Source organism: Mus caroli, unplaced genomic scaffold (assembly GCF_978045245.1).
Source record: "Mus caroli unplaced genomic scaffold, Mus_caroli_1 scaffold_13, whole genome shotgun sequence".
Lineage (NCBI taxonomy): Eukaryota > Metazoa > Chordata > Mammalia > Rodentia > Muridae > Mus > Mus caroli.
The window spans coordinates 43,682,918-43,707,089 of NW_028227268.1; the positions used below are offsets into that span (position 1 = coordinate 43,682,918).

Genomic DNA, 24,172 nt, shown 5'->3' on the forward strand with positions numbered 1-24,172 from the left:
GGCAGAGCAGAGAGCACCCAGTGTCCTCCGGTCCTCCCGCTGAGTCCCACCTCCAGCCCTCCACCCTGACATCAGCTTTCTTTTTCTCTAGATACTTCCCTCAGCCACTGAGCTCCTCCCCTTGAGTAAGTGCCAAATAGCAGTGGTTTCTGTTTCCTAGCTGAGCTCCGCCCTGTGCAGAGTTCTGTCTTCCATCGAGTGAGGAAGAGAGAGCATTGGGTCCCCTGAGATAGAAGAGATGGCTCTCTTCAGTGCCCAGCCTCCGTACATTAACCCGGTGAGTTGTGGGGTGCAGTTGTGGGGTGATTGAGGAAACGCTAACGGCCACATCCAGGGGAAGTTGCTCTGGACCTGTGGGGAAACAACGGAGTGACACAGATAGAGGGTGGGGTGTCCTGCAGACAGCACATAAGGGACAAACATGCCAGGCATGCCAGGCTGGGTCATCCTGATGCAGCTCGTGTCTCATGCTAGGCTTACTGTGCCTCTGAGGACCCAAGGGTTCCACTCACCATGATTTATGAGGTGGATTAATATGTGCCTCTTCCATGCTACCTGGTAGCATCTACAAAGGAGACAGTTTATATGGTGATGTGGGTGGGCTTGTTGGGGGTGGGGGGAGGTAGCAGGTAGCAGATATTCACATGACACTTAATGTGTCTGCTTTAGAGAGGATCTCTGTTCAGCCATTTACAAACTAGGTGATGTCGCACGCGCAGTACTTTCTCCTCTCTGGGCCTCAGCTACTGCATCTGTAAAATGGAAATAATACTTAGTCTGTCTCCTGAGGTTAAGGTAAGGAGAAAGCAGATAGCACACGTAGGTGTTTAAACAGCACCTGGAACATGGAGGTGTCTTGGGAGTGCACGGGAGGGGAACAGGGAAACCCTCCCCTCTGTCCTCCAAGGGCCATGTTAGAATTCACCCAAGAACACTTCCAGAGTGTGTGCAGACAGGCAAGTAGGGACTGTCTTTTAGTGCAGGGTGCAAAGGGCTGCCTTGGGCTCCTTTTTCCGCCCCCTGTCTATAGGTGGTTTTGTTTATTCACTAGGAAGCTTAGTAGCCACACTGTAAGTGGAGACACTGAGACTTTGAGAGGTCGAGGCCTTGCCACATGTCCTCAGATGGTAGGTGACAGCGAAGGAAAGTGCTTTTCCCAGAAGAGGGGATGCTCATGGGGAGATGGCAGTAAAGGAGACAAAAGTGATGCTCCCAGGAACCTTCTGTAGAGTCGCTGTGTATGCAGGTGGGAGACAGCAGGGTCTGTAGGTGAGCTGGCTGCCAGAGCCCAGCGTCAGAGCCTGCTCTAACACAGCTCTGGGCTTTGCTTGGGGCTACCGGTGTCCTCAGCCACAGGGTTAAGGCTTCTGACTTGGGACCTGCATGGAAGGTAGATGGGAAAGCTAGAAGGGACCGTCCAGTGTCTCTGTGGGGCCTTCAAGGGCAGAACGTGTCACAGGGGCATGATACACCCACTCTGGTTTCCCACCAGGCAGAGCTGACAACTTGGATTTAGAAAGTAGACTTCTCAGCACTTGGGAGGCTGGTAAGAGGGTTTCCGTGCGCTTTAGGCCTGACGGGATTGCCTAGTGAGTTCAAGGTTAGCCTGGGCTATACGACAGTGCCCCATCTTTAAAACAATCAGGAAAAAAAAAATGAAGGAAGAAGCAATATTTTCAAATATGAAGGGAAATCCTCCCACAGGGGAGGGAAGAGGTTAAACAGGTCTTGGTGGGAGACATGGAGGCTATGTCGCCATAGCACTGGGATCACAGTTCCTCTCACCTGGCTGGTCTCACTCAGTGACCCACTGACTTCTGTAGCTGTGGGTCACACGTCCACTGAAGTGCTGACGTTGTACAAAAGTCATGTGACTCATGTCCTGCAGAGGAACAGTGTTGTCACAGCCTGAGGGCCATGTCATGGACAGGCTTGGTTGCTGACTCCCATGAGGGTCCAGAAGAAGATGGGACTGGGCAGCATGACTCTCTCGTGTGACCCTGGTGACCAGGGGCCAAGGGCATGTATGTGCTTCCTCATGAAAGGGAGCCTATGTCACCTATGACGGAGAACATTAGTTCTAGCGTCTGAACCCCAGGCTTGTCGTTAACCAGCTGTGTAGCTTTGGGCAAGTTACTTAATTTTCTGCACTTCCGTTTCCTCACCCACAAAGACAGGAAAACCAAGGCTGTTAGGATGCTTAAGGGACTGTCTGGGTCTTTGGACTTCTGGGACGGCTAGGCCTTCTGGCTTGAAAGTATGCCAGACACTGCTGGTACCCAAACTGTGTGCCCCAGTAGACCACTGAGCTGACCATACTCTGTCTGTAGGCTCTGCCTTCTGCATGTCCCAACAGGAAACGGAAGCAAAAGACCTTAGCCTCTGGGTAGAAGACGAGTCTTGGCAGCCCACGCTTCTTCTAGACAAAATGTATTTGTTTGTTTGTTTGCTTGTTTGTTTGTTTTTGTTTGCTTGTTTGGTTTGTGTGTGTGTATGTGACAGAGGTCAGAGAACAACTTTGGGAGGCAGACTTTTTCATCTGCCATTTGGGTTCTGAGGGTCTAACTTGCATCATCCGGCTCTGTTACGAGTATACTTATCTACTGATGCATCTCACCAGAACAGATCTCTTCTTTCCGTCTATTTCAGAGCCTGACCCTTCTTATGAGGTTACTGGTGATTTTTTAAGGCTAGACTGGGTAATTTAGCAATCTCCCCATGTCCACGGACTTCAACCTATCAGCACAGTCCCTTTCATCACTTAAATCAACATAGTCCCAGGTTCCGTGCCTTTGCTGGGGGTGAGGGAAGGGTGAGGTGTGCCATACAGACCTTCCTGAAGTCTCTCAGTCCTAAAGTTTATCTATGAATTAGTAACCAAGTACAAATAGCCCCTCCCACCTTCTATACAATGACCTCATTTGGGCTCAGTAGGTGAGGCTCTGGCCACTGAGCTTGGTGACCTGGAGTCCATAGGGTAGAAGGAGAGATTCCTCTGTGTTGTCCTCTGAGCTCCTCAACCACACAAAAATGAATAAATAACCACAGGTGCTGCCTCTCCACTGTTCCACCTCCATGCTCTCTACCCTGAATTCATCACATGCAAATAGCATCAATTATTGCTATTTATCCTGTGTGTATAGACATACAAGGAAGTGTGCTTGTCTAGAAAGTTTGAGAGCCTGGGTTTAATCCCTAGCATCACAGAAACAAAGCAAACAACAACAGCAACAGCAACAACAACAACAACAAAGCATTTGTTTCCAGTATTATATATTGACTTTTAGTGGACTTTTAGGTCCTTCCCCATCTTTTTGCTATTCTTGTGCTTTGCTTATAAGATTCACTCATGTTAGAATAAATAATGTGTCTCAGACTTTAGGACACCATTTAAGATACTAAAATCTAAGCCGGGGATGGTAGGACACATTGGCTCTCTCAACACATAGGAGCTTGAGACGGAAGTTCAAGGGTCAGCTTTGGCTACAGTCTGCCTGGGCTAAGTGAGATTGTCTCAAACAAACAAAAACATGAAGTCTCAAGAAGGGTTTTTTTTTTGGGGGGTCGGGGGAGATTGATTCTTCAGAGATAGATCTGTACTGCTCTGCCCCCATGACCTCTGTCCATTATTCCTGTCTTTCTCCCAGACCTTCTGTGCACACATGTGACCACATCCCTATCATGCACTGCACTTGTGACCACATACCTATCATGCAGGTTTCACAGCTTGTGGTCTTCAAGGAGTACAGGTGGGTTAAGTGTCGAGCCTTCAGCTGCCAGCAAAAGTTCTAAGGACAATTTCAGGAGAGGGGAGGGATTTTCTTTTCTTTATTTTTAAAAAGGTTGATTTTTATTTTTGTTTGTGTGTGTGTGTGTGTGTCTGTGTGTCTGTGAGTGCATGCCATGTGTGTATAGTGCCCAAGGAGGCTGGAAGAGGGCGTCAGATCATTGTGCTGGAATTTCTAGTAATGAGCTGCCTGGCGGGGATCCTGGCATCTGCACTTGAGTTCTCTGGAAGACTTCTCCTGCCCTGGAGGAGTTTCCAATAACCATCTCGTCAAGCTAGGGACACAGGAAGTGGTTTTTTGTCTAGAAAGTTTGAGACCCTGGGTTTCATCCCTAGCTAGCACCACAGAAACAAAATAACAACAAGGCCAATCCACAGTTCCCTCAGGCTGACTGGTCCCCTGCATTCCACAGACCTGCATGGGAGTGCAGACGAGGGTGTGAATGCAGGACCTCAGACATAGCCAAGCTGTGATTTGTTTCAGGTTACCGAATCACTCAGTGGCAGAGCCAACACGAAGTGTGAGAAGGCACTTCCCAGAAATGGTTACAGTGGGGTCAGTTCAAATGGGACTGGAATATCTGGGGAGCCATTACAGGCTTCCATAGGTTCTGGACAGCCAAGGATAAAGACCGAAAGGAAGTCAGTGACAGATAAGAGAACCTGGAGGAGGTATTGGTTAGTGATAGAAGGAAGTCAGTGACAGTTAGATAAGAGAACCTGGAGGGGGTGTTGGTTAGCGATAAACAGGATGGAATTCCTTAATAGTGCCAGCCATTAACAACAGGAGAAGCCGAAAGGAACGAGGTAGAGATCCAACAGCAATGCAGAACAAAGACCAGCAAGCCACAGTCAAAGGAAGTTCTATAGATTTTTTTTTTTTTTTTATGGGTTGGAGAGCTGGCTCAGCGGTTAAGGGCACTGACTGTTCTTCTGAAGGTCCTGAGTTCAAATCCCAGCAACCACATGGTGGCTCACAACCATCAGTAATGAGATCTGATGCCCTCTTCTGGTGTGTCTGAAGATAACTACAGTGTATTTACATATAATAGTAATAGATAAATCTTTGGGCTGGAACGAGTGGGGACAAAAAAGAAAAAAAATCTATAGACTTTAGAGTGGAAGGTGAGACAGTTTTTGGGTTTAGAATGGATCTAAGTTTAGAATGAAGAGGTATCTGAGCTTATTGCTGAGGGGGGTCTCTTTGCTTAGGATGAAGGATCAGTAAGTATTCTCGATAGCCATGAGGCCATGTCTAGGAAGCCAATCCTGTAGTCTCTCTGCCTTTAGAACTGACATATGATAGCATAAGGTGTGCAGATCCCTCGACCGGTCCAGCATTTATCTTTAACAGCCAGTGGGTTGAATTTGGTGGGTGGGTATTTTCTGTTGGGCTGTCGGGTAACAAGTTAATTGGAGCTTGCCTTAAGTGTCTTAAATGGCCATCCATCCCAGGACCTATCTTGCTTTCTCTTTTATCCCTCTGGCTACCTTCTTTTCCAATCTCGGGTTATTCTAAAACAACACCTGACACATTACACTGAAAATACTCTCTCATCCTGTGATACAGGATATGTTTTTAATATTAAATAAATTTGACAGAAGTGGATGCTCACAGTCATCTATTGGATGGAACACAGGGCCCCCAATGGAGGAGCTAGAGAAAGTACCCAAGGAGCTGAAGGGGTCTGCAACCCTATAGGTAGAACAACAATATGAACTAACCAGTACCCCCCAGAGCTCGTGTCTCTAGCTGCATATGTAGCAGAAGATGGCCTAGTCGGCCATCACTGGGAAGAGAGGCCCCTTGGTCTTGCAAACTTTATATGCCCCAGTACAGGGGAATGCCAGGGCCAAGAAGTGGGAGGGGGTGGGTAGGGGAGCAGGGCCGAAGGAGGGTATAGGGGAATTTCAGGGTAGCATTTGAAATGTAAATGAAGAAAATATCTAATAAAAAAATTTAAAAATTAAATAAATGTGAACCCAGGTCTTCCTGCATTCACTTTCCAAGGCTGAGATCACAGGTGTGTAAAACCACGCCTGACAAGAATTCTTATACATTTTTAAGGAGCTCCGAGCACCCCAGAATTAGATTACAAAATCATCCTCACAGTTCAGATTTGTGTTCTTGTGAAAGTTTGGCAGCTCTGCTACCTTATGGTCAGTGTTTCCAAATTCTTGGCAACTTATTCAGTAAGAGCCCTTGGCTCACAGGCAAAGGAAGCCACACAGCTTTATCGTTAGTGTGGGAGACGCTCAAAACTGACAGTGGTCCAGGTGGGCCCGAGTACTCCAAGGGCGCAGCGGTGGCTCGAGGCTGCTTTTTTCGGGGTTCAAGAGAAGAAGGAGCTGGTTCCTGAGGGGCCTGGTTTAAGTGGTTCTGTGTTTGGTGGTTGGCTTTATACATTCATTCCTACTGTGCCTGCCCCTTCCCTCCACGCAGTCTCCCTTTCTTTGCCCCACTGCATACACACCCCCAAACCAGTGCAGGCTAGATTAAACCCTTCTCCCCTTCCTACCTGAACAGGGTGAGGGATGTATTTGAATAGGAGCTGTCTGGATTTGATTGTTACCTAGGGGCAGGGACATTTACATTCTTGCTCAGATGTGGGAGTGGTGTAGCCTGGTGCAGGTGTGAGCTCTAGGAGCGCTGAGGTTTCTAGCTGCATTGTTTGTGAATGTGCCTATAATATGTGCATATACATAGGTGCATAGTAAGTGCAGTCGAAGGAAGGAATTATTAAATTTATTGAATTATTTAAAAACTATTTATTTATTTATTTATTTATTTAGGGTTTTTTGAGACAGGGTTTCTCTGTGAAGCCCTGGCTGCCCTGGAACTCACCCTGTAGACCAGAAATCTGCCTGCCTCTGCCTCCCAAGTGCTAGGATTAAAGACATGCGCCACCACTGCCCGGCAAACTATTGAATTATTAAAGGGGTTGGAGTGTGCATAATTCCAAACCAAATAGGGTCCCAGGATATCAAACTGTCTCTTGTGTTTGCTTGCTTCATGGCCCCAGCAGTGGGCCTCATTAAAGCTGAGTACAGTGCTCTGCCAGATAAACAGCTTGAGGCCAACCTATCCCAGTCCCTACCTGTCACATCACTTAACTCTGGCACCTTCCTGGATCCTGGAGCATTTAATTTACATAGGGCGTTGACCCAAAGGAGGTTTCAGAAAACACATTTAAACACCCTGGAGAGATAGCAGAATCAATCAGGAGACAGCCCCGGCAGGCAGCAGAGCTATCCTTGGTAGAAAAGGATATTCTGGAAGATGGTAAGTCACCAATTTGGGAATTTGGTTTTGAGAGGATGAGGCAAGATGAATGAGGGCAGAGGGGTGCCAGTCTTGTGAAGACTGAGTCCCGGAGCAGGGGCGATAGTTTATCTCCATTTACAAATGAAGAAACTGAGGCAAAGAGAGACACACAGATACTGATCAGTGACTAGGGTCCAAACCTGGAACTCTTCTGACTCTAAAGCAGTGTGACTCTCACTGGGACCCAGTGCCCCTTTAGGACACTTTAGGGAGGGTAGGGAGAAACCTGATGGAGAGAGTGCTAGCGGGCCCTGGGGTAGAGGGACCACTGGGCTCACAGGCAGCTGGGTCGGCCTAGGGAAGGAAGAGAAGCTGAGATCTTCAGAGCAGGCTGCAGCTAACAACCAGCAGCAGAGCTGGCCCCGGGAGAACTGAGCGAGCATGTAACAACAGAGCATGTAACAACAGAGCATGTAACAACAGAGCATGTAACAACAGAGCATGTAACAACAGAGCATGTAACAACAGAGCATGTAACAACAGAGCATGTAACAAGCTGCCAATGTTGTTACATGGTGGTGGGGGCTGGGGAATACCTTCCTCGGCCCTCTCTTAAGAGGAAAGGTCTTGAATTCCAAAACAGAATGGTGGGTCTTCTGGCCTCCTGAGTCCCTAGTCAGGACCCTGAGGTCTTTGGTGAACTTGGGTTGGGGCCAGCAGCCTTCACCACAATTCTCATTCCTTACCTTGTATGCTGTTTCCTTCTGGTAGGTTCTACAGCTGTCACCTCCTACAGACTGGGGAAGATAAAGGCTTGAGGTCACTTGCTGGCTAAGCCTCAGAAACCTGGTGGTCTTCTGATCCTTTCAGAAGGACTGTGAAACTAGATTGGGCCTGCCTCTACGAGGGACCCTAAGTTCTGTGTGGCTGGGATTCTAGTTCCTTGGTGGCCATGCCCTAACAGGGTCCCTGGCCCTAACTGGGTACTGTCACACCAGGCGAATGTCAGCCAACTGATATCTCTCCATTTCCCCCATGCAGATCATCCCCTTTACTGGACTAATCCAAGGAGGGCTGCAGGAGGGACTTCAGGTGACCCTCCAGGGGACTACCAAGAGTTTTGCACAAAGGTATGTGGATGGCATTGGTGTTGATCTCCAGTCTCAGCAACTGTGGAGCTGCAGGGTATGGAGGGCTGGCGCTGCCCGTACCTGCCATCTTAGCACCATTGACAGACTCACTAGACTGAGCATCCTGGTCCCAGGGAGCTCACAGTCTGAGGAGGGAAGTGGTAAGAACAGCAAGCCACAAGACGCACTTGACACTGTGACACGGTGTTGCAAAGAGAGAAGGTCCTTTAGTTCCCACTGCAGCTTTATCTAATTTTCTTTTTAGGTGTGTGTGTGTGTGTGTGTGTGTACATGGGTGCAGGTGCCCGAGGAGGTCAGAAGAGGTCAGATCCTCCTGGAGCTGGAGTTACAGATAGTTAGGAGCTGCCTGATCTGGATGCAGAAAGCTGAGCTGGGGAAGAGCAGGAAGCATTCTTAGCCTTTGCACAGTCTCTCGGCTCTATCTGTCCAGGTGTCTCTATCAGTTTTTGAGTCCTAGGAAATATTTTAAAGTTTCTGTCAAGGGCAACCCCAGGGATGGAGATGCAGCTCAGTTAGTGGAGTGCTTGCTGAGCACACACAAAGCCCTGGGCTAGACCTCAGCGCTACATAAACTGGGTATGGTGGTGTGTGCCTGTAATCCAAGCATGGGAGTGCTTGGTACTGGAAGATCAGAAGTTAAAAGTCACAGAGTCAGGTGGATCTCTGAATTCAAGGCCAGCCTGGTCTACATAGTATGTTCCTACTTACTATATAGCAAGACCCTATCTTGAAAACAAAACAGAAAAAGTTCAAAGTTGGAGCTGGCGAGATGGCCCTGTGGTTAAGAGCACTGACTGCTTTTCCAAAGGTCCTGAGTTCAAATCCCAGCAACTACATGGTGGCTTACAACCATCCATAATGAGATCTGACGCCCTCTTTTGGTGTGTCTGAAGACAGCTACTGTGTACTTACATAGGACAATAAATAAATCTTAAAGATTAAAAAAAAAAAGTTCAAAGTCAACCTCAGCTATATAAGGAGTTTGAGGCTAGCCTGGGGTACATGGTCTATCTTCAAAAGGAAAAGTAAGCTGCCGATAGGTCTATCAGCTCAACTCCGAGGAAGGCTGAGGCAGGAGGATCTAAGATTCAAGGCCTTCCTGGGCTACTGAATAAGTTTAAGGATAGCCTAGGCAACTTATTAAGACTCTTTCTCAAAATAAAAAATAAAAAGAGGGCCAGGGCACTGGAGCACCCGGGAGTGTTCTCAAGGGCTGTAGAAGGCCTGGGTTTCCTGTAGCCTGATTAGCCTCTGCTGTTGTGTATACAGCTTTCATCTGTTTTGGGTGGGTCTATGTGGTAGCTGCCAACTAAAGAGTCAGCCCATCTCCTATGAGAGTCACAGCTGTTCGTCCCAAACACAACAGCCCATCATGGCCTTAAATGGGACAATGGGAAGACTTCCTGAGTCTCCTTCATGTCACTCCAACTATTTGGTTTCTGGCTAGCTTTTCCCACCTTTGCTGTCTTACTGGGTAGTCACAGCCATGTTGGCTACCAGGCCTGTGTGAGATCCCTGCAGTGCAGTAGGGGATTGTCCTATGACCTCCCAGCTGGAGATCCAGGACCCACACGGGGAAAGCTCCACTCCAGCGTTTGCTACAGACTGCCTTCTCCCTCCCAAAGCTGGTGCCCTCCCTTGGAGCTTAGGAGAGATCCCCTTCTCAGGCAGAAGTACATCCCTGGGAATTTTAAAAGCAGTGGTATCTGATGCAAGACAAATAAAGGGGCTAGGGATATAGCTGGGTTGGTAGAATGCTTGCCTAACAAGCAAGTCCTAGGCTCAAACCATAGGACAGGGGTAGAGGGTGGGGTTCAGGCAGCAGGACAGGGACCAAAAACCAAAACAGATAATCATAATATCAGACCCAGAGGACAGGTGGATTAGGAATTTAAATTCATTATCAGCTACACATCAAGTTTGAGACCAGGCTGGGGTACACGAGACCTGTCTCAAAAAAGAACTAAGGCTTCAGTGTTGTGATTCTGTGTCTGCTCAAACCTCCCAAACATATGACCAGCTGGGACAGGCCCTGCCTTAGGGCCACAGTAGCTCCTTATATGTCCTAATGTCTAAGGTCTCAGCCATTGAGGGCCTGGTCATCATCCTGCTGCTTAGACTGTTCCAGAAGGCACCTTCCAACAGAAAACTCGAACAGGCTTTCCCATGTGAGAGGAGCTGATGGGATGTGTGTCAGGGGCTGCCTCTGAGTGTGGCACAGTGCGGGGTACGCGGAGTGGGGTGCAGGTGACAAAGCTCTGTGTGAGGGCTATGGAGCCCAGAGTGAGTAGAGAGGCCGGCAGCAATCACTTTAGTTCAGGCCCCTGGATTGTGAGGCCCCTGGGAGGAGAGTCTCAAACCTGAACTTGGATCTTGAATCCAAGCTGGCAATGACCTGGAGAGGCGGGGCAAACTCCAAATTCGCTCCTTTGGTGAAGTTTTGAGCTCCTGCCAGTCCTGAAGTTTTGTGATTTTTAACCCGCTCCTCTTGGAGCCCCAGCTGTACTTCAAAAGTGACCGTGGGGAAGGGGCTTCCTCCCAGGAAAGTGACAAGAATGGGAATTTTCCACTGTTGGTAAAAGGGGAACTTACAAAGTTAGTGTGGGTCAAGGGTCATATGGAGGAGACACTGGAGCCCAGGTTAGAGCTCTAACCCTGACTTCCGTACCTATGTCTCTCAACATAGCACAACAGCGCTCTGTGAGGACCAAGCTTAGGAGTGAAGGCTTCTCATGGCTGGAGAACAATTTCACATGATTTTTGAACTGGTTCTTTTTTTCTTTTGTAAATTATTACATGTATGTGTGTGTGTTTGTGCTCACTCTTGCCACGGCATATGTGTGATATCAGAGGACAACTTTCAGGAGTCAGTTATTCCCCGGCACCGTGAGGATCCCAGGGATTGAACCTAGGTGTCGGGCTTGGCTGTAGGTGTCTTTACCTGCTGAGCCATCTCAAGTGTCCTGAATTTGTCCATTGCTTTCCCCATTGAGCAGGTCACAGGTTGCTTTCAGCAGTCAGTGCTCACCTCCAGACACTGTCCCCTTATGCAAAGGACTTTCCTGGGAGACATTTCTCTTTAATAATTTTTTTAAATTTTATTTTATGGATATGAGTGTTTTGCCTGCATGTATGTCTGAATGTTACATGTGAGCCTGTTGCCCATGAAGATCAGAAGAGGCCCTTGGATCCCCCGGGGACTGGAGTAACAGGTGGCTGTGAGCCACGCTGTGGGGGTAGGAGGCAAAAGAGATCCTCCTCTGCAAGAGCCACAAGGTGCTCTTAACCTCTGAGCCTCTCTGCAGCCCCCAGTGGGCAATATTCTTAATGTTCATCTTTGATATCAGTTCCATCAAGCTCACATCCGTGTGCATGAGTTACAGTGTGCTTGCAGGAACATGAGCACTCAGGTGATGTGACTACACCCCTGAAGGAAAACACTCCTTGCTTCTCCCATTAACTGCCTGAAAATTCGCAGGGAAGGGTCACGTGTGGAGAGCCTCTCCTCCCTCCAGACGGAGTACTGTCTGACGCAGTCTTGAGTGGGCCTTGTAGCTAACCGTAGCTGCTCTGAGTTCAGAAGTACCATGGCCAGGTCACACCTGGAAGAGAAGTGTTCCACGGCGCTCACGCCCTCCCTGGGCATCATTCACTCAGTCTTCCTGTCCTCTCTCCTGGGCTACTCTCTGAATTTTGGAGGGGTGATAGAGATGGCCCATTTATGTCTATGTTTTCCATTATTTGGGGTTTTTTTTACTACTTATGCCCACGTGTAGCTGTCACATTTTCAGCAAAAGAAGCTTACCTTGACTGAATCTGACAGCAGCATTGTTAGTAAGTGAATAATTAATTTAATTAATAAAAATATAATAGACATGGATATAGAGGCATCTCTATGCGCACATTTGTACCCACTCAGCAAAACAATAGTGTTAGCTTCCCCACTAGGACCTACCTAATTCCTTCCGCTGCGGGCTTTTGTCCAGCTTTACAGTCAACTCCCACCAAGGGATAGCCTCGAATCCAAGCAGAAAGTAGTGGCCGCCATCATAACAGACTTGCTGCGATTGGCCAGTGGCGCATCTTGCCTGGCCAGACGGTGGTTGTATTACTTTGCCTCTATTGCTGTGATAAAGCACTTGGACCAGAAGCAACTAGGCCAGGCAAGGGTTCATTTAGCGCATAGGTTACATCATTAAAAGAAGCCAAGACAGGAAGTGATGCAGAGAACCATGGAGGAATGGCTGCTTACTGGCCAGCTTGCACCATCCACAGTGGGCTGGGCCCTCCTCCGTTAATCAGCAACCAAGAAACACCCCAAAGACACGCTCTAGTCCTGGGGGAATCCTTGGAGGCAGTTCACCAGTTTTCCCTTCCCAGATGTGTCAACAACGAAAACCAACTATGACAATGGAGTTGCACAACAGTGCACAGCTGAGCGAGGCAGCCGATGGCAGATGACACCTCTCCCCCAGAGGGATGCTTAGCACTGCATGCCAGCTGCTGACTGCCAAGAGCGAGCCCAGTTCTAGCTGTCTGTGGCGAAAGACACATCGTTTTTGTTGTTTTTCTTACTAACTGTCTACTTTACTTTTTAAGAAAGGAGCACGGGAAGAGCAAAATGCGGTCACTGTACAAAATGTATTAGGTCTGAATCCGATGACCTCAAACTGTGCTAACGCCCCAGGCAGTCGGAGGCGCTTCGGGCCCACTGGCGGCAAGCCACGCCCTAGGATGCTCTTTTTTTTTTTTTTCTCTCTCTCTCTGCCTTAGGATTGTGGTGAACTTTCAGAACAGCTTCAATGGAAATGACATTGCCTTCCACTTCAATCCCCGGTTTGAGGAAGGAGGGTATGTGGTTTGCAACACGAAGCAGAACGGACAGTGGGGGCCTGAGGAGAGAAAGATGCAGATGCCCTTCCAGAAGGGGATGCCCTTTGAACTTTGCTTCCTGGTGCAGAGGTCAGAGTTCAAGGTGAGTGGGGGGGATCCCTCCCCCAACCAGCTCCCTGGGCAAACCACCACATTGAAACAGCCACATTCAATGAGATCAGGTCTCAGCCAAGCCACTACACAGATGTGACCTTTGCTCTCTGCCTTACAGACTCCAGCCTGTAATCTGCAGAGGCACCTCTTGCTTTTATTATTCCTTAGAAAATAAGACCTCAATCTGTCACCATGTTGCTTTGAGGCTCCATATGTCTTAAAAACAAAACCAACCACCACCACCAACAAACCCTGAAACCCTTGTCTTCCCAGTCCCTTCCTACTTTTATGTCTCCCCCACCCCCATTCGCCCACTGGGTTTTATTACAGTTGCTTTTGCATGCATGGGTGTGGAGTTGTTTTCTGGGGCTTAGCATGACTACACTGCTGAAAGGATATGACTTCCCTTTCCCCAGCGAACAACTGTCAAAGGCAAGGTGGGGCCTCTTGTGCAGACAGCCTCACTTGGCCCAAAATCCAAGCTAACTCCTCACCTGCCAGTCCCAGTAACATCTGCTTTCTATGGTGCTGGGAGTCACACCTAGCCTCCTGCATACGAGGCAAGTGCTCTGCCACTGAGCTACACAACCCCCACCCCCACCCCCACCCCGTCTTAACTTGCATCAGTTGAAATACATTGTTCAAAGTTTTCTTCAGGTTTGGCTAAAGGCAGAGTGTCCCTACAGGCTAGGCACTGTCCCTGGGCCGGGGTGAGCGGGACACTGAGGTCCTTGTGCTCTACAAGCACAACCTGAGCTTGTTTTTCTTCTGTTGCTCATAAGCATCCTATACACATGTAACTATTACCCCAGGTGAGGGCTGGGATGTAGTTCTCTTAGTAGAATCCCTTCCCAGCATGCACAGAGCTCTGGATTTGATCATGGTACTGCATAAACTAGGCCTAGTGGTACATGTCTCTTATCCCAGCATTTGGGTAATGGAAACAAAAAGATCAAGGAGTTAAGGGTCATCCTTAGCTACATAGCAAGTTTGAAGCTAGCCTGGGCTACAGGAGACCCTGTTTTAACAACTTAAAAACAAAATTAACTGACACGAACCAAGTTTGAAAAGATAAACCTAGGGGCTGGAGAGATGGCTCAGTGGTTAAGAGCACTGACTGCTCTTGCAGAGGCTGAGTTCCCTGCACCTACACGGCAGTCCACAACCATCTGTAAGTCCAGTTCTAAGGGATTCAACATCCTCTTATGGTACAACAGGCATGCATGTGGTGCACATACATACATGCATGAAAAACACTTATACACATGAAGTAAAGTAACTCTAAAAGTATTCTAAAAAGCAACTGTAAGCCTGGACTAAGTAAGTGAACGCCCACAGGAAACAGGAGCCCAGAGGATAATGGGTCTGAGTGCAGTGGCTCACACACTCTGTCCTTGGCAGGCATTGCAGGTGATGTTCCTGCCTTGAAGAGCTGGATGTAAGATGCAGATCCTTATTTCTGAAAGGAAAGCTTGGGTGTGGCCTGGCCTGGCCCTCCTCCCACAGTGATTCTCTTCCCTCAGGTGATGGTGAACAAGAAATTCTTTGTGCAGTACCAACACCGCGTACCCTACCACCTTGTGGACACCATCGCTGTCTCCGGCTGCTTGAAGCTGTCCTTTATCACCTTCCAGGTCAGGAAAGGTTGGCACCTGTCCCAGGGTTAGAGGACAGTGACCAGTCGGGCTTGTGCCCACTCAGTGGGGCACCAGCAAGCATCTTCCCCAGGTAGCTCTGGAGCTGCCCTGGTTTGCCGATTCGGTGTCTGTCTGCCTGATGTCTGTCTCTCTGTCCCTTTTGGCATTGATTTCTCTGGGATGAACAATCTACCTTGGTGAAGATGCCAAAGCGTTTCCTTGTCTTCAGCTGTCTAGTGCATGACCAGGAAATTCTAAAAGGGAACCAAATGGAATCCAAATCAGGGGGCACAGTGTGGCCCAGCCTGGGTCTGTTTGACTGCTGTATTAAAAACAAACAAACAAAACCAAAATCAAACCAAACACCAACCAACCAACAAACCAACAAAAACCCAAAAAAACTTTTGTGTGTGTGTATGTGGTTTTTTTTGTTGTTGTTGTTTTGCTTTCTTTTGTTTTGTTTTGTTTTCTTTTCTTTTCTTTTAGTGTGTGGCAAAATCTCACTTTGTAACCCAGGCTGGCCTCTAATTTATGATTCTTCTGCTTCTGCCTCTTGAGTACTGGGATAACAGATATATGGGACCAGGCTCAGCTCTGAAAACAAATTATTTATTTTGTGACAGCGTCTGATGAACTTTTGCCAATCCTCCTGTCTCAGTTTCTCTCTCCAGTGTTGTGATTATAGATGCGTAACACCAGGCCTAGTTCTGATATTTTAGCTCAGGCTGGCCTTGAAAACTGTGTAGCCCAGATTGGCTCTACAGTGTCATCTTCCTGCTTCCAGCCTCTTTAATGCTTGAGATTACAGACCACATTCATCTGTGTTTAAACAGAGCAATTGAGACAGAGTTTTTCTATGCAGTCCTGACTCTTTTGGGAACTGGCTATGTAGAGACCAGACTGGCCTTGAATTCTCAGGGTTCCTCCTGCCTCTGCCTTCTGAGTGCTGGGATTAAAGGTGTGCACCACTGCTACCCGGCTTGTTTTAGAATTTTTGATGTGTTGCTAAGATCTGAAAGTCCAGCTGGGCAGAGTCTCGGGTCTGCGATTCCGAAGGCAGAGGAGTTAGGAGTTCAAGGCCATCCTCTTCCTCTCCTACGTAGTGAGTTTAAGACTAGCCTGGGCTACATGAGACTCCGTCACAAAAATACCAAATACTGTAAATAAGTAAATAAATAAATTAATATCTAGAGATTCTGCGGGGGAAACTGGCCCCTTTTCCTCTGGCCTCATCCTCACAGCTGCTGATTCTTGACCCTTCCTGCAGGAGCAGAAGCAGGACAGAGGGAGGAAAGGGGCACCCTGACCTTGCTCACGCCAACCTAACCCTTTCCTGGTGTCATTCCTCTGGGTCCGGAGCCAGCCCTTGCTTTTTGCCTGCCCTTGCTTTGGCAATGCCTCCTGTTTCTGTCACCCAGACATGCTTTTGTTTTAACAGAACTCTGCAGCCCCTGTCCAGCCTGTCTTCTCCACAGTGCAGTTCTCTCAGCCAGTCCAGTTCCCACGGACCCCTAAGGGGCGCAAACAGAAAGTGAGTTAAGTGTTCGGCCTGGAGACTCAAAGAGATAGAGCCTAGAGGCAGGTCCAACCAACAAGCTAGCCAGGGGCCTTCAGACCCCATCAAACCAAGCCAGGGTCCTCTGCATTCACCAGCTGCCCAGAATTGTGTCCCTCCTGGCTCTGTTCTTCTAAGTGCCCCTCTCTCTCCCTAAAGCCACTCGTGGGTCTAGCCTGTGGTAACTCCTCACATGTGTCAGCTGGGATGGTTCCTTTCACCACTGCACAGTGACCTCACCCACCCACATTCTGCCTCACACTCGCCCACTGTAAAATCCTTTAGGGTTAGGGCCAAAAGTCTTTCTGAACAGAGCGCGAAGCCTGGAGGATGCCTATAATCTTCGTACTTTGGGGGAAGAACCAGGAAGGATCAGAAGTTCAAAATCACCTTCAGCTTGAACCATGTGAGACCCTGTCTAAACCAAACCAAACCAAACCAAACCAAACCAAACCAAACCAAACCAGACAAAACAAAAACTAAGCGATAAATAAACACAAGCTCAAATTCTCCCATAAGGCACAACAGAGCACTGTCTAGTCTGGCTTCAGCTTACTTCCCACCTCCGCTCAGTCACATCACCTCCGAGGTTCACTCAAAGCCCTCGCTGGCCAGCTCTCTTTTGCACAGGCTAACCCATCTGTTCACCTCGCCCCTGGCAAACTAACAATTACACTATAATTCTTTGTTTAAATAACACTCAAGAGTTTTCTCTGGCCCACCTTATGTTATGGTGGACTTGTCACTTGTCTGTGCTGTGTGGGACACAACATCCTTTGCATGTGCACCTTCTTCAAGTTACCCACCTTCTCCATGCCCAGGAATCCTGGAAGACTGGCACCAGGGCTTGTTTGTTCATTTATGTATTTCCAGCTCCTTACTTGGTGCTGGCACGCAATAGGGACTCAGAACATGGATTTTTTTTTTTTTTTGAATAGTCAGGGAGAACAGGAAGCTAAAAATGGAGGGAGGGATATACGCTGGGATGGCGGTGGTGGGATGTGGGTAGGGAGGTAAGGCCAGCAGCTCTGTGGTCACTCAGGCAGTTGCGGTTCATGATGGCCTGAAATGTCACCTGCCTTCTGCCATACCAACTCTAGGTCTGGCAGGGGATCTGGAAGCCATTGCAGGGTAGCCCAACATTGACCCTGGCCTGGGACGTGGTAGATGCAATGTGACTTAGCTGGGTTCCCTTGGGATCTTCTTACTCAGTGCCAGGGCCAGCCAGGGCAAGTTGCTTAACCTTTCTGAGCCTCGGACCTCAGCAGGGGGATGGGAGTCAAGGACGCTGGTCTCCTTGGAAAGCACTGAAGCTCTGCGCTCAGCACCCAACAAAGCTAAATGCTAACCAAGTGGGGATCTGGGAGTGTGGCTCTCACCTCGCCATGTGGCCAGGCGGGTTGAATCCTCTCTCAGGGGACCAGGTACCCCCTCTGCATCCTTGCGAGGGTGAGAATTTAAGGGCTGTGCGGCAGGCTCAGGAAGGAGGTGATGCTGACCACCAGGACAACGCCTGACCTTTGAGGTCACCTCTCACCCCGTGTGATCCCAGAGATAACCACCTTTCCCCTCCCTTGATCCTTTTCAGACTCAGGACTTTCGTCCTGCCCACCAGGCACCCGTGGTAAGTCCTCTGCTCGTGTGTGTGTGTGTGTGTGTGTGTGTGTGTGTGTGTATGTTTAGAACCATAAGGCTCCAGCATCCCTCATAAGGGCAGACAAGACAACACACACTCCTTACCCACCAGGCCTCAGGGATATTGGTGGGAGGGGGCTGCAGGTGTGCTTGGCTGGCTCTGATCAAATAGAGAGAACAATGCTGGGGGTGAATTCTGTTGGTGGAGTAGAGTGTTTGAGTAGCGCACACAAATCCCTGAGTTTATCCTCAGCATCCCTTAACAATACATGGTGGTGGCGCACAGCTGGATTCCGAGCACTGGCAAGGCTGGTGGGCAGAACTCTAGTCATAATCTATCTTCCACTCCCCAGCCCTAGTGTATATGGGTGTCTGGGAGGGACTGTGGTGAAAGACCTGCCTGATTACAGTCCAAGCTTCAGGCTTACGGATGGATATAATGCAGCACCCTCTGGTGGCAGATAGTAGTTCTTGTAACGGTGAGAACCCATTTCTTTTTTTTCCCAGGCTCAAACTACCATCCATATGGTTCACAGCACCCCTGGACAGATGTTCTCTGTAAGTCTAAAATTTTTGGTTACCTCACAGACCTACCACTTTCCTTTAGTCAAAAGCATAATTCCCTAGAGTCACAAAGTTGGAACCAAAGTACTTAGGACAGACATGGAGAAAGCTGGGGCTGGGCCCTCTGCTAAGAAGAACAGCCCAAACTCTCCTTGGGACAATAGACACTCAGAAACAGTCTTTATAGGAATATAACTGGCAGGCACTCTGGTTCTCCAGTTGCCCAGGCTGGAGTGTGGTGGCCCCAGACCCTAGCTTGCTAACTAAGCTCAAACCCCCACCGAGTCACTACTGACAGCCAGTCTATCTGTCCTTCCCCTAGCACAGTGCAGGTGGGAGACCCTGAGTTGATGGGGATGCATGGGAAGTGGCTAAAAGACAAGGGACCATCGTGGGCTCCAGGAAAAAGGCCAGGAAGTTCTGTGTCTGCTGGTGTGACAGAGAAGAGGGATAGGAGGCTTCAAGGGCTGGCTGTTGAAGGTCCCTTGGAGTGTGTGTCACTCGTGTGTCTCTTCCACAGACTCCTGGAATCCCTCCTATGGTGTACCCCACCCCAGCCTATGTAAGTGGTTTCCTGTGGAGCTCTGGAGCTTTGGCTCATGTTGGGCAGGGTGAGAGGTGAAGGGCTTTGTGGGAGAGTTCTCTGACTTACATGATCAGTGAAGGTTCCTGCACCCAGGTAAACAGTTCAAGTATCTATCAGTAGACAGTTGGAAAAGAGCTTTCAACTTTAAAATGGCCCCTTCAGCAGGAGCAAATTGTAGACCTGCCTTAGACACCATGACCAAGGCACCTTACAGAAGGAAGCGTTTAATTTGGGGCTTACAAGCTCATGACCATCACAGCAGGGAACCTGGCAGCAAAGAGGCAGGCACAGCACCGGAGCAGTAGCTGAGAGCTCACATTTTGTAGGAGGCCGGGGTTGTTGAGGAGTAGAGGAGGCTGGGAATGGTACAGGTCATTTGAAACCTCAAAGCTTAAACCCCAGCAACACATTTTCTCCAACAAGACCACACCTCTCAATCCTTCACAAACAGTTCCATCAACAGGGGACCAACTATTTAAATATATGAGCCTCTGGGTGGTGGTGGGAGGGGCATTCTCATTAAACCCCAACACCCCAAAGACATTTGTGCCCCAACAATATTCCTCCTCGTTATAGTTGAAATGTATTTTGGGAAACACTGGAAGGGTTCTTTTATTTTGACACTTAATGAGTCAAGTAAAGGAAACTGGATGCCTTCCAGAAGATGCAGGACTCATGGGCCAGGCTTTAGAGTCCTTAGACACTGTGTCCCCTGCTGTTGCTGCAGCCCAGCTGAAGATACTCTGTTCTCACCCTCCCTACAGACCATACCTTTCTACACCCCCATCCCAAATGGGCTTTACCCGTCCAAGTCCATCATGATATCAGGCAATGTCTTGCCAGATGCTACGAGGTAAGACAACCCCCAGGGCTCCCACAACAGAGGCTTCCAGGGTTGTTCTGGTCAGCGTGGCTCTGAGCCACCTGGGATGATGGGTAGGGGCTGAGCCCAGAGCTCAGTAGCTAAACGGGGTCTCTGTGAACTGTCCATTCCAGGTTCCATATCAACCTTCGCTGTGGAGGTGACATTGCTTTCCACCTGAACCCCCGTTTCAATGAGAATGCTGTTGTCCGAAACACTCAGATCAACAACTCCTGGGGGCAGGAAGAGCGAAGTCTGCTTGGGAGGATGCCCTTCAGTCGAGGCCAGAGCTTCTTGGTAAGATGCTAGGGTGCAAGAGGAGGATGCAGGGGTCTGTGATGGGATACAGGCCGATGCCTGGGATGTGAGGGCTGCATCCCAAAGGAGAGAAAATGCTGTACAAATTGATATTATTTCATGAGTACTGCCCCTGCTGAAGTAAAGGTTTGTATCTGCTATGCCCACTTCCCCCAGATCTGGGGACTGACAGACAGCCTTAGGCTAGGCAAGAACAGTAGCCTGGGTTTGTTTGCTTGTTTGTTTGTTTGTTTGTTTGTTTGTGGCAGGGACTCACTTTAGCCCAGGCTTACCTACAACTCATTCTGTAAGGTGTCTGCCCTTGAGCTCAGGTGATCCATCTACCTTGCTAAGATTACAGGCCTGAACCACCACACCCATTTCCCAGCCCTGCCTCCTCCTCCTCCTCCTCCTCTTCCTCCTCTTCCTCCTCCATACTAGTAAGTCATGGCTGTCCTTTTTTTTTTTAAAGATTGATTTATTTATTATATGTAAGTACACGGTAGCTGTCTTCAAACATGCCAGAAGAGGGCATCAGATCTCATTACAGATGGTTGTGAGCCACCATGTGGTTGCTGGGATTTGAACTCAAGATCTTCAGAAGAACAGTCAGTGCTCTTAACTGCTGAGCCATCTCACCAGTCCCTTTTTCTTCTTCCTTTTCTTCCTTCCTTCTTTTTTCTTTCCTTCTCTTTTTAGACAGGGTCTTAAGAGGGTTAGTCTTGAACCCACTGCAGAGGGGCAGATAAACTCACAAAGATGGGTCACTTGCATGAGGTCACACAGCCAGTTTTGTGCCAATCACAGCCAAGAGTGAACTGCCATTCGCTCGTTGGCTTATGCAGTCATGTGTTACCAAGGAGGAAGAGCTGGCATTGAGCTGCGGCTGGAAGCCTGATACCCCAAGTAGGCCTTATCCACCCTGGTTAAGACATCAAATTACCTAGTGAGCTTAAATGAGAAAAATCAATGCTGAGACCCTGCCCCTGGGCCAATGTGCAGCCATCATTTGGAACTGTAATGACAACACTCTTTGCCACGAGACTTAGAGCATGGGGCTCTAGGTCATAAAGCAAGCTTGCATTTCGCTACTGTTATTGAGACACATACATAGCCCAGGCTTGTCTCACACTTACTTCATATTCAAGGCTGGCCTTGAACTCCTGATCCTCCTGCCTCTCAAATGCTGTAATTAATTACAGACATGTAGCACGCTTGGCTTTTTTTTTTTTTTTAAATTTATGAGTGTTTTTCAGCATGGATGTATACCATGTGCATGCATGCCTGAGGCCCTCAGAAGTCAGAAGAAGGCATCAGATCCCCTGGAGCTAGAGTTACAGACAGTTGTGAGCTGCCATGTGGGTGCTAGGAAATGAACCCAGGTCCTCTGCAAGAGCAGCCAGTGCTCTTAGCTGCTAAGCCATCTCTCCAGCCCTCTGAGCTTGGATTTTAGTTTAGTGACAACACAGACCTAATAAATAAAACAGAATCTCATAGAGTAAAAGGGTGGGGCGTGACGGGGTCTGCGGCACACTTTGGATAGATAGTGCTCACATCCAGCATGAGGTGAGTGTTAGCCTGGTCCTCACACAGTGCGAGATGAGTGTTAGCGGTGGCCCTGGGTCACAAAGCTTTAACTTGGTTGTGTCAGTTGTCTCGTTGAAAATGACTTGGTGGAGACCAGGCCCGGAACACTGGAGACAGAGGTAGCCCAAGCCAACTCCTGTCACTAGTGGCTCAGGGTTCATATGGAGAGTGAGATTGGGGTGGGGACATGGTCTGGGTAGATGGTTGGGGGGAATGGGTGGGAGTCAGGAGGTGAGAGAGGCATGGAAGGTCGTGGGAGGGGATGGGCCTGTACTCTTCTCTCTCTGAATGGTGGGAAATCAATCATGCAAATAAGCTTGGGAACAGCTTCCACGAATGTACAAGGCCAAGAGAATGCTGTTGTTTAGTGGAAGGCAGACCCTTCAGGCTGTCTAGAGGCCAGGATTGGGGCTTGCTTCTAAGGAAGGAGAGAGGCTGGGGGAAGAAGACACAATCCTGGGTTCTCAAAACGCCCTGTTGTGGTGTCTCTGCCCAGGTGTGGATCTTATGTGAAGGTCACTGCTTCAAGGTGGCTGTGAATGGTCAACACATGTGTGAATACTACCACCGCCTGAAGAACTTGCACGATATCAACACTCTAGAAGTGGCGGGTGATATCCAGCTGACCCACGTGCAGACATAAGCAAGCTCTCTGGCCTAGGGATAAGGGCTGGGGCACCCTGCCTATGTCTTGTCATCTCTCCCCTGTCTCAGCCCTGGCACCATCAAAAGAGATCATCACTTACAGGAATTCCAGGAAGGTGAAATTCCCAATTGACTCCCCTGCACAAAGGGGGTGTCCTGGGCTGTGTGGCACATGGCTGTCAGTCCATAGTCTGAGCCATTGCCCCCAAGCTAGCTACATACTGAGGGAAGTGACCCTCCTGGGTTTGCTCGGATCTCTGATCTTTCCCCCCTCTGTGGCTCTTTTCCTTCACCCCTTCATCCCACTGGCCTTCAACTGACCCACAATGTCTTGCCCAGTATCCATAAAATAAAGAAATAATATTGCTTGTCTACACACACATGTGAGATGGCTGGGTTATTGAACAGGCCTAGAGACATTCTAGAACCTACCAAAGGGAATGGTAGGAGACAGGTCTGTGCCCTGTGTATAGGGGTCCCTCCTCCCAAACCCCACAAGGTGCAAACTGGGGCCCAGGGTCTCTGACAAGAATGCCAGCCTCAGTGCAAACCAGGGAGCAACCTCATGCTCTAAGATGGAGGAGGTGCTGGGCAGAGGCTGTGGGAGCCCTGGCAGCTTGTGTTGGGTGGGAGGAGAGGTAATGGGGTCAGGAGGAGCTGGCCTGCTGTGAGCTCCCTAGCAGAAGGGTCTGGGGTGGGGACCTGCCATTAGGGACCCTGAATGATGCTAACTCCTTGAGGCTCCCCTCCCTCAGGAACCAGGGTGGGGACTTCAGATCATCAGCTTCAGCAACACCTGGGAGCTGGTCAGAAATGCAGCAGCCCACCTGGCATCCTGAGGCAGGAGGATGGCAAGTTCAAGATCAGCTTGGAATACACAATGTGATCTTGTCTCACAAAACAGAAGTGAAAGAAAAAGCAGCATTGGGTCCTTCCCAGACCTACTAAGCCAGAGTGTGTGTACATCTGTGGGGTGTGTGTGTGTGTGTATGTGGTATATATGGTGTGTGTGTGTGTGTACATCTGTGGTGTGTGTGTGTGTGTGTGTGCATCTGTGGTGTGTGTGTGTGTGTGCATCTGTGGTGTGTGTGTGCATCTGTGGTGTGTGTGTGTGTGTGTGTGTGTACATCTGTGGTGTGTGTACATCTGTGGTGTGTGTGTGTGTGTGTGTGGTATATATGGTGTGTATGTGTGTGTGGTATATGAATATATAGGTATGTGATGTGTACATATATGTGATATATGTGGTATGTATGTATGTATGTATGTATGTGTATATGGTGTGTATGTGTGTGGTGTGTATGTGTACAGTTTGTATGTATGTGTGGTGTGTATGTATGGGTATATGTGTTGAGGCTGTGTATGCATATATGGTGTGTGTATGTGTGTGAGTATGTATGTGTGTATGTGGTGTATGTATGTGTGTGTATGTATGATGTGTGTGTGGTATGTATGTGTGCATGTGCTATGTCTCCATGCATACAAGTGAATGAAAATGTATATGGAGGTCATATGCCAATTCTGAGTCTCTTCTCTTCTCTTTTTTTTTTTTAAGATTTTTTTTGTTTTGTTTTGTTTTTTGTTTTTTGTTTTTTGTTTTTTGTTTTGAGACAGG

The 24,172-nt window shown here is 48.7% G+C and overlaps 1 protein-coding gene across 3 annotated transcripts; it reads left to right on the forward strand.

The window, feature by feature from the left end:
* Lgals9 (galectin 9) lies at nt 1–22,935 on the forward strand. 3 transcript variants are annotated; one of them, XM_021177629.3, is made up of 11 exons: nt 1–277; nt 8,094–8,182; nt 12,977–13,178; nt 14,713–14,823; nt 16,265–16,357; nt 17,970–18,005; nt 18,524–18,574; nt 19,101–19,142; nt 19,931–20,019; nt 20,163–20,325; nt 22,409–22,935. In XM_021177629.3, exons 1-11 carry the CDS (start codon nt 239–241, stop codon nt 22,553–22,555), a joined length of 1,062 nt encoding a protein of 353 aa, XP_021033288.1. In that variant the 5' UTR covers nt 1–238; the 3' UTR covers nt 22,556–22,935. The 3 variants fall into 3 exon arrangements, with proteins under 3 accessions (XP_021033288.1, XP_021033289.1, XP_085685896.1); XM_085829770.1 differs by lacking the exon at nt 1–277 and adding an exon at nt 6,892–7,070; XM_021177630.3 differs by lacking the exon at nt 16,265–16,357 and having other exon boundaries at nt 115–277.
* Nucleotides 22,936–24,172: the final 1,237 nt, after the last annotated feature.

Excerpts from the sequence above, each read along its gene's own strand:
- Lgals9 (XM_021177629.3), top strand. The coding sequence starts at position 239 with ATGGCTCTCTTCAGTGCCCAGCCTCCGTACATTAACCCG. Across the intron at positions 8,183-12,976 it reads ACCAAGAGTTTTGCACAAAG|GATTGTGGTGAACTTTCAGA; the intron begins GTATGTGGATGG and ends TCTCTGCCTTAG. Across the intron at positions 14,824-16,264 it reads TGTCCTTTATCACCTTCCAG|AACTCTGCAGCCCCTGTCCA; the intron begins GTCAGGAAAGGT and ends TTGTTTTAACAG.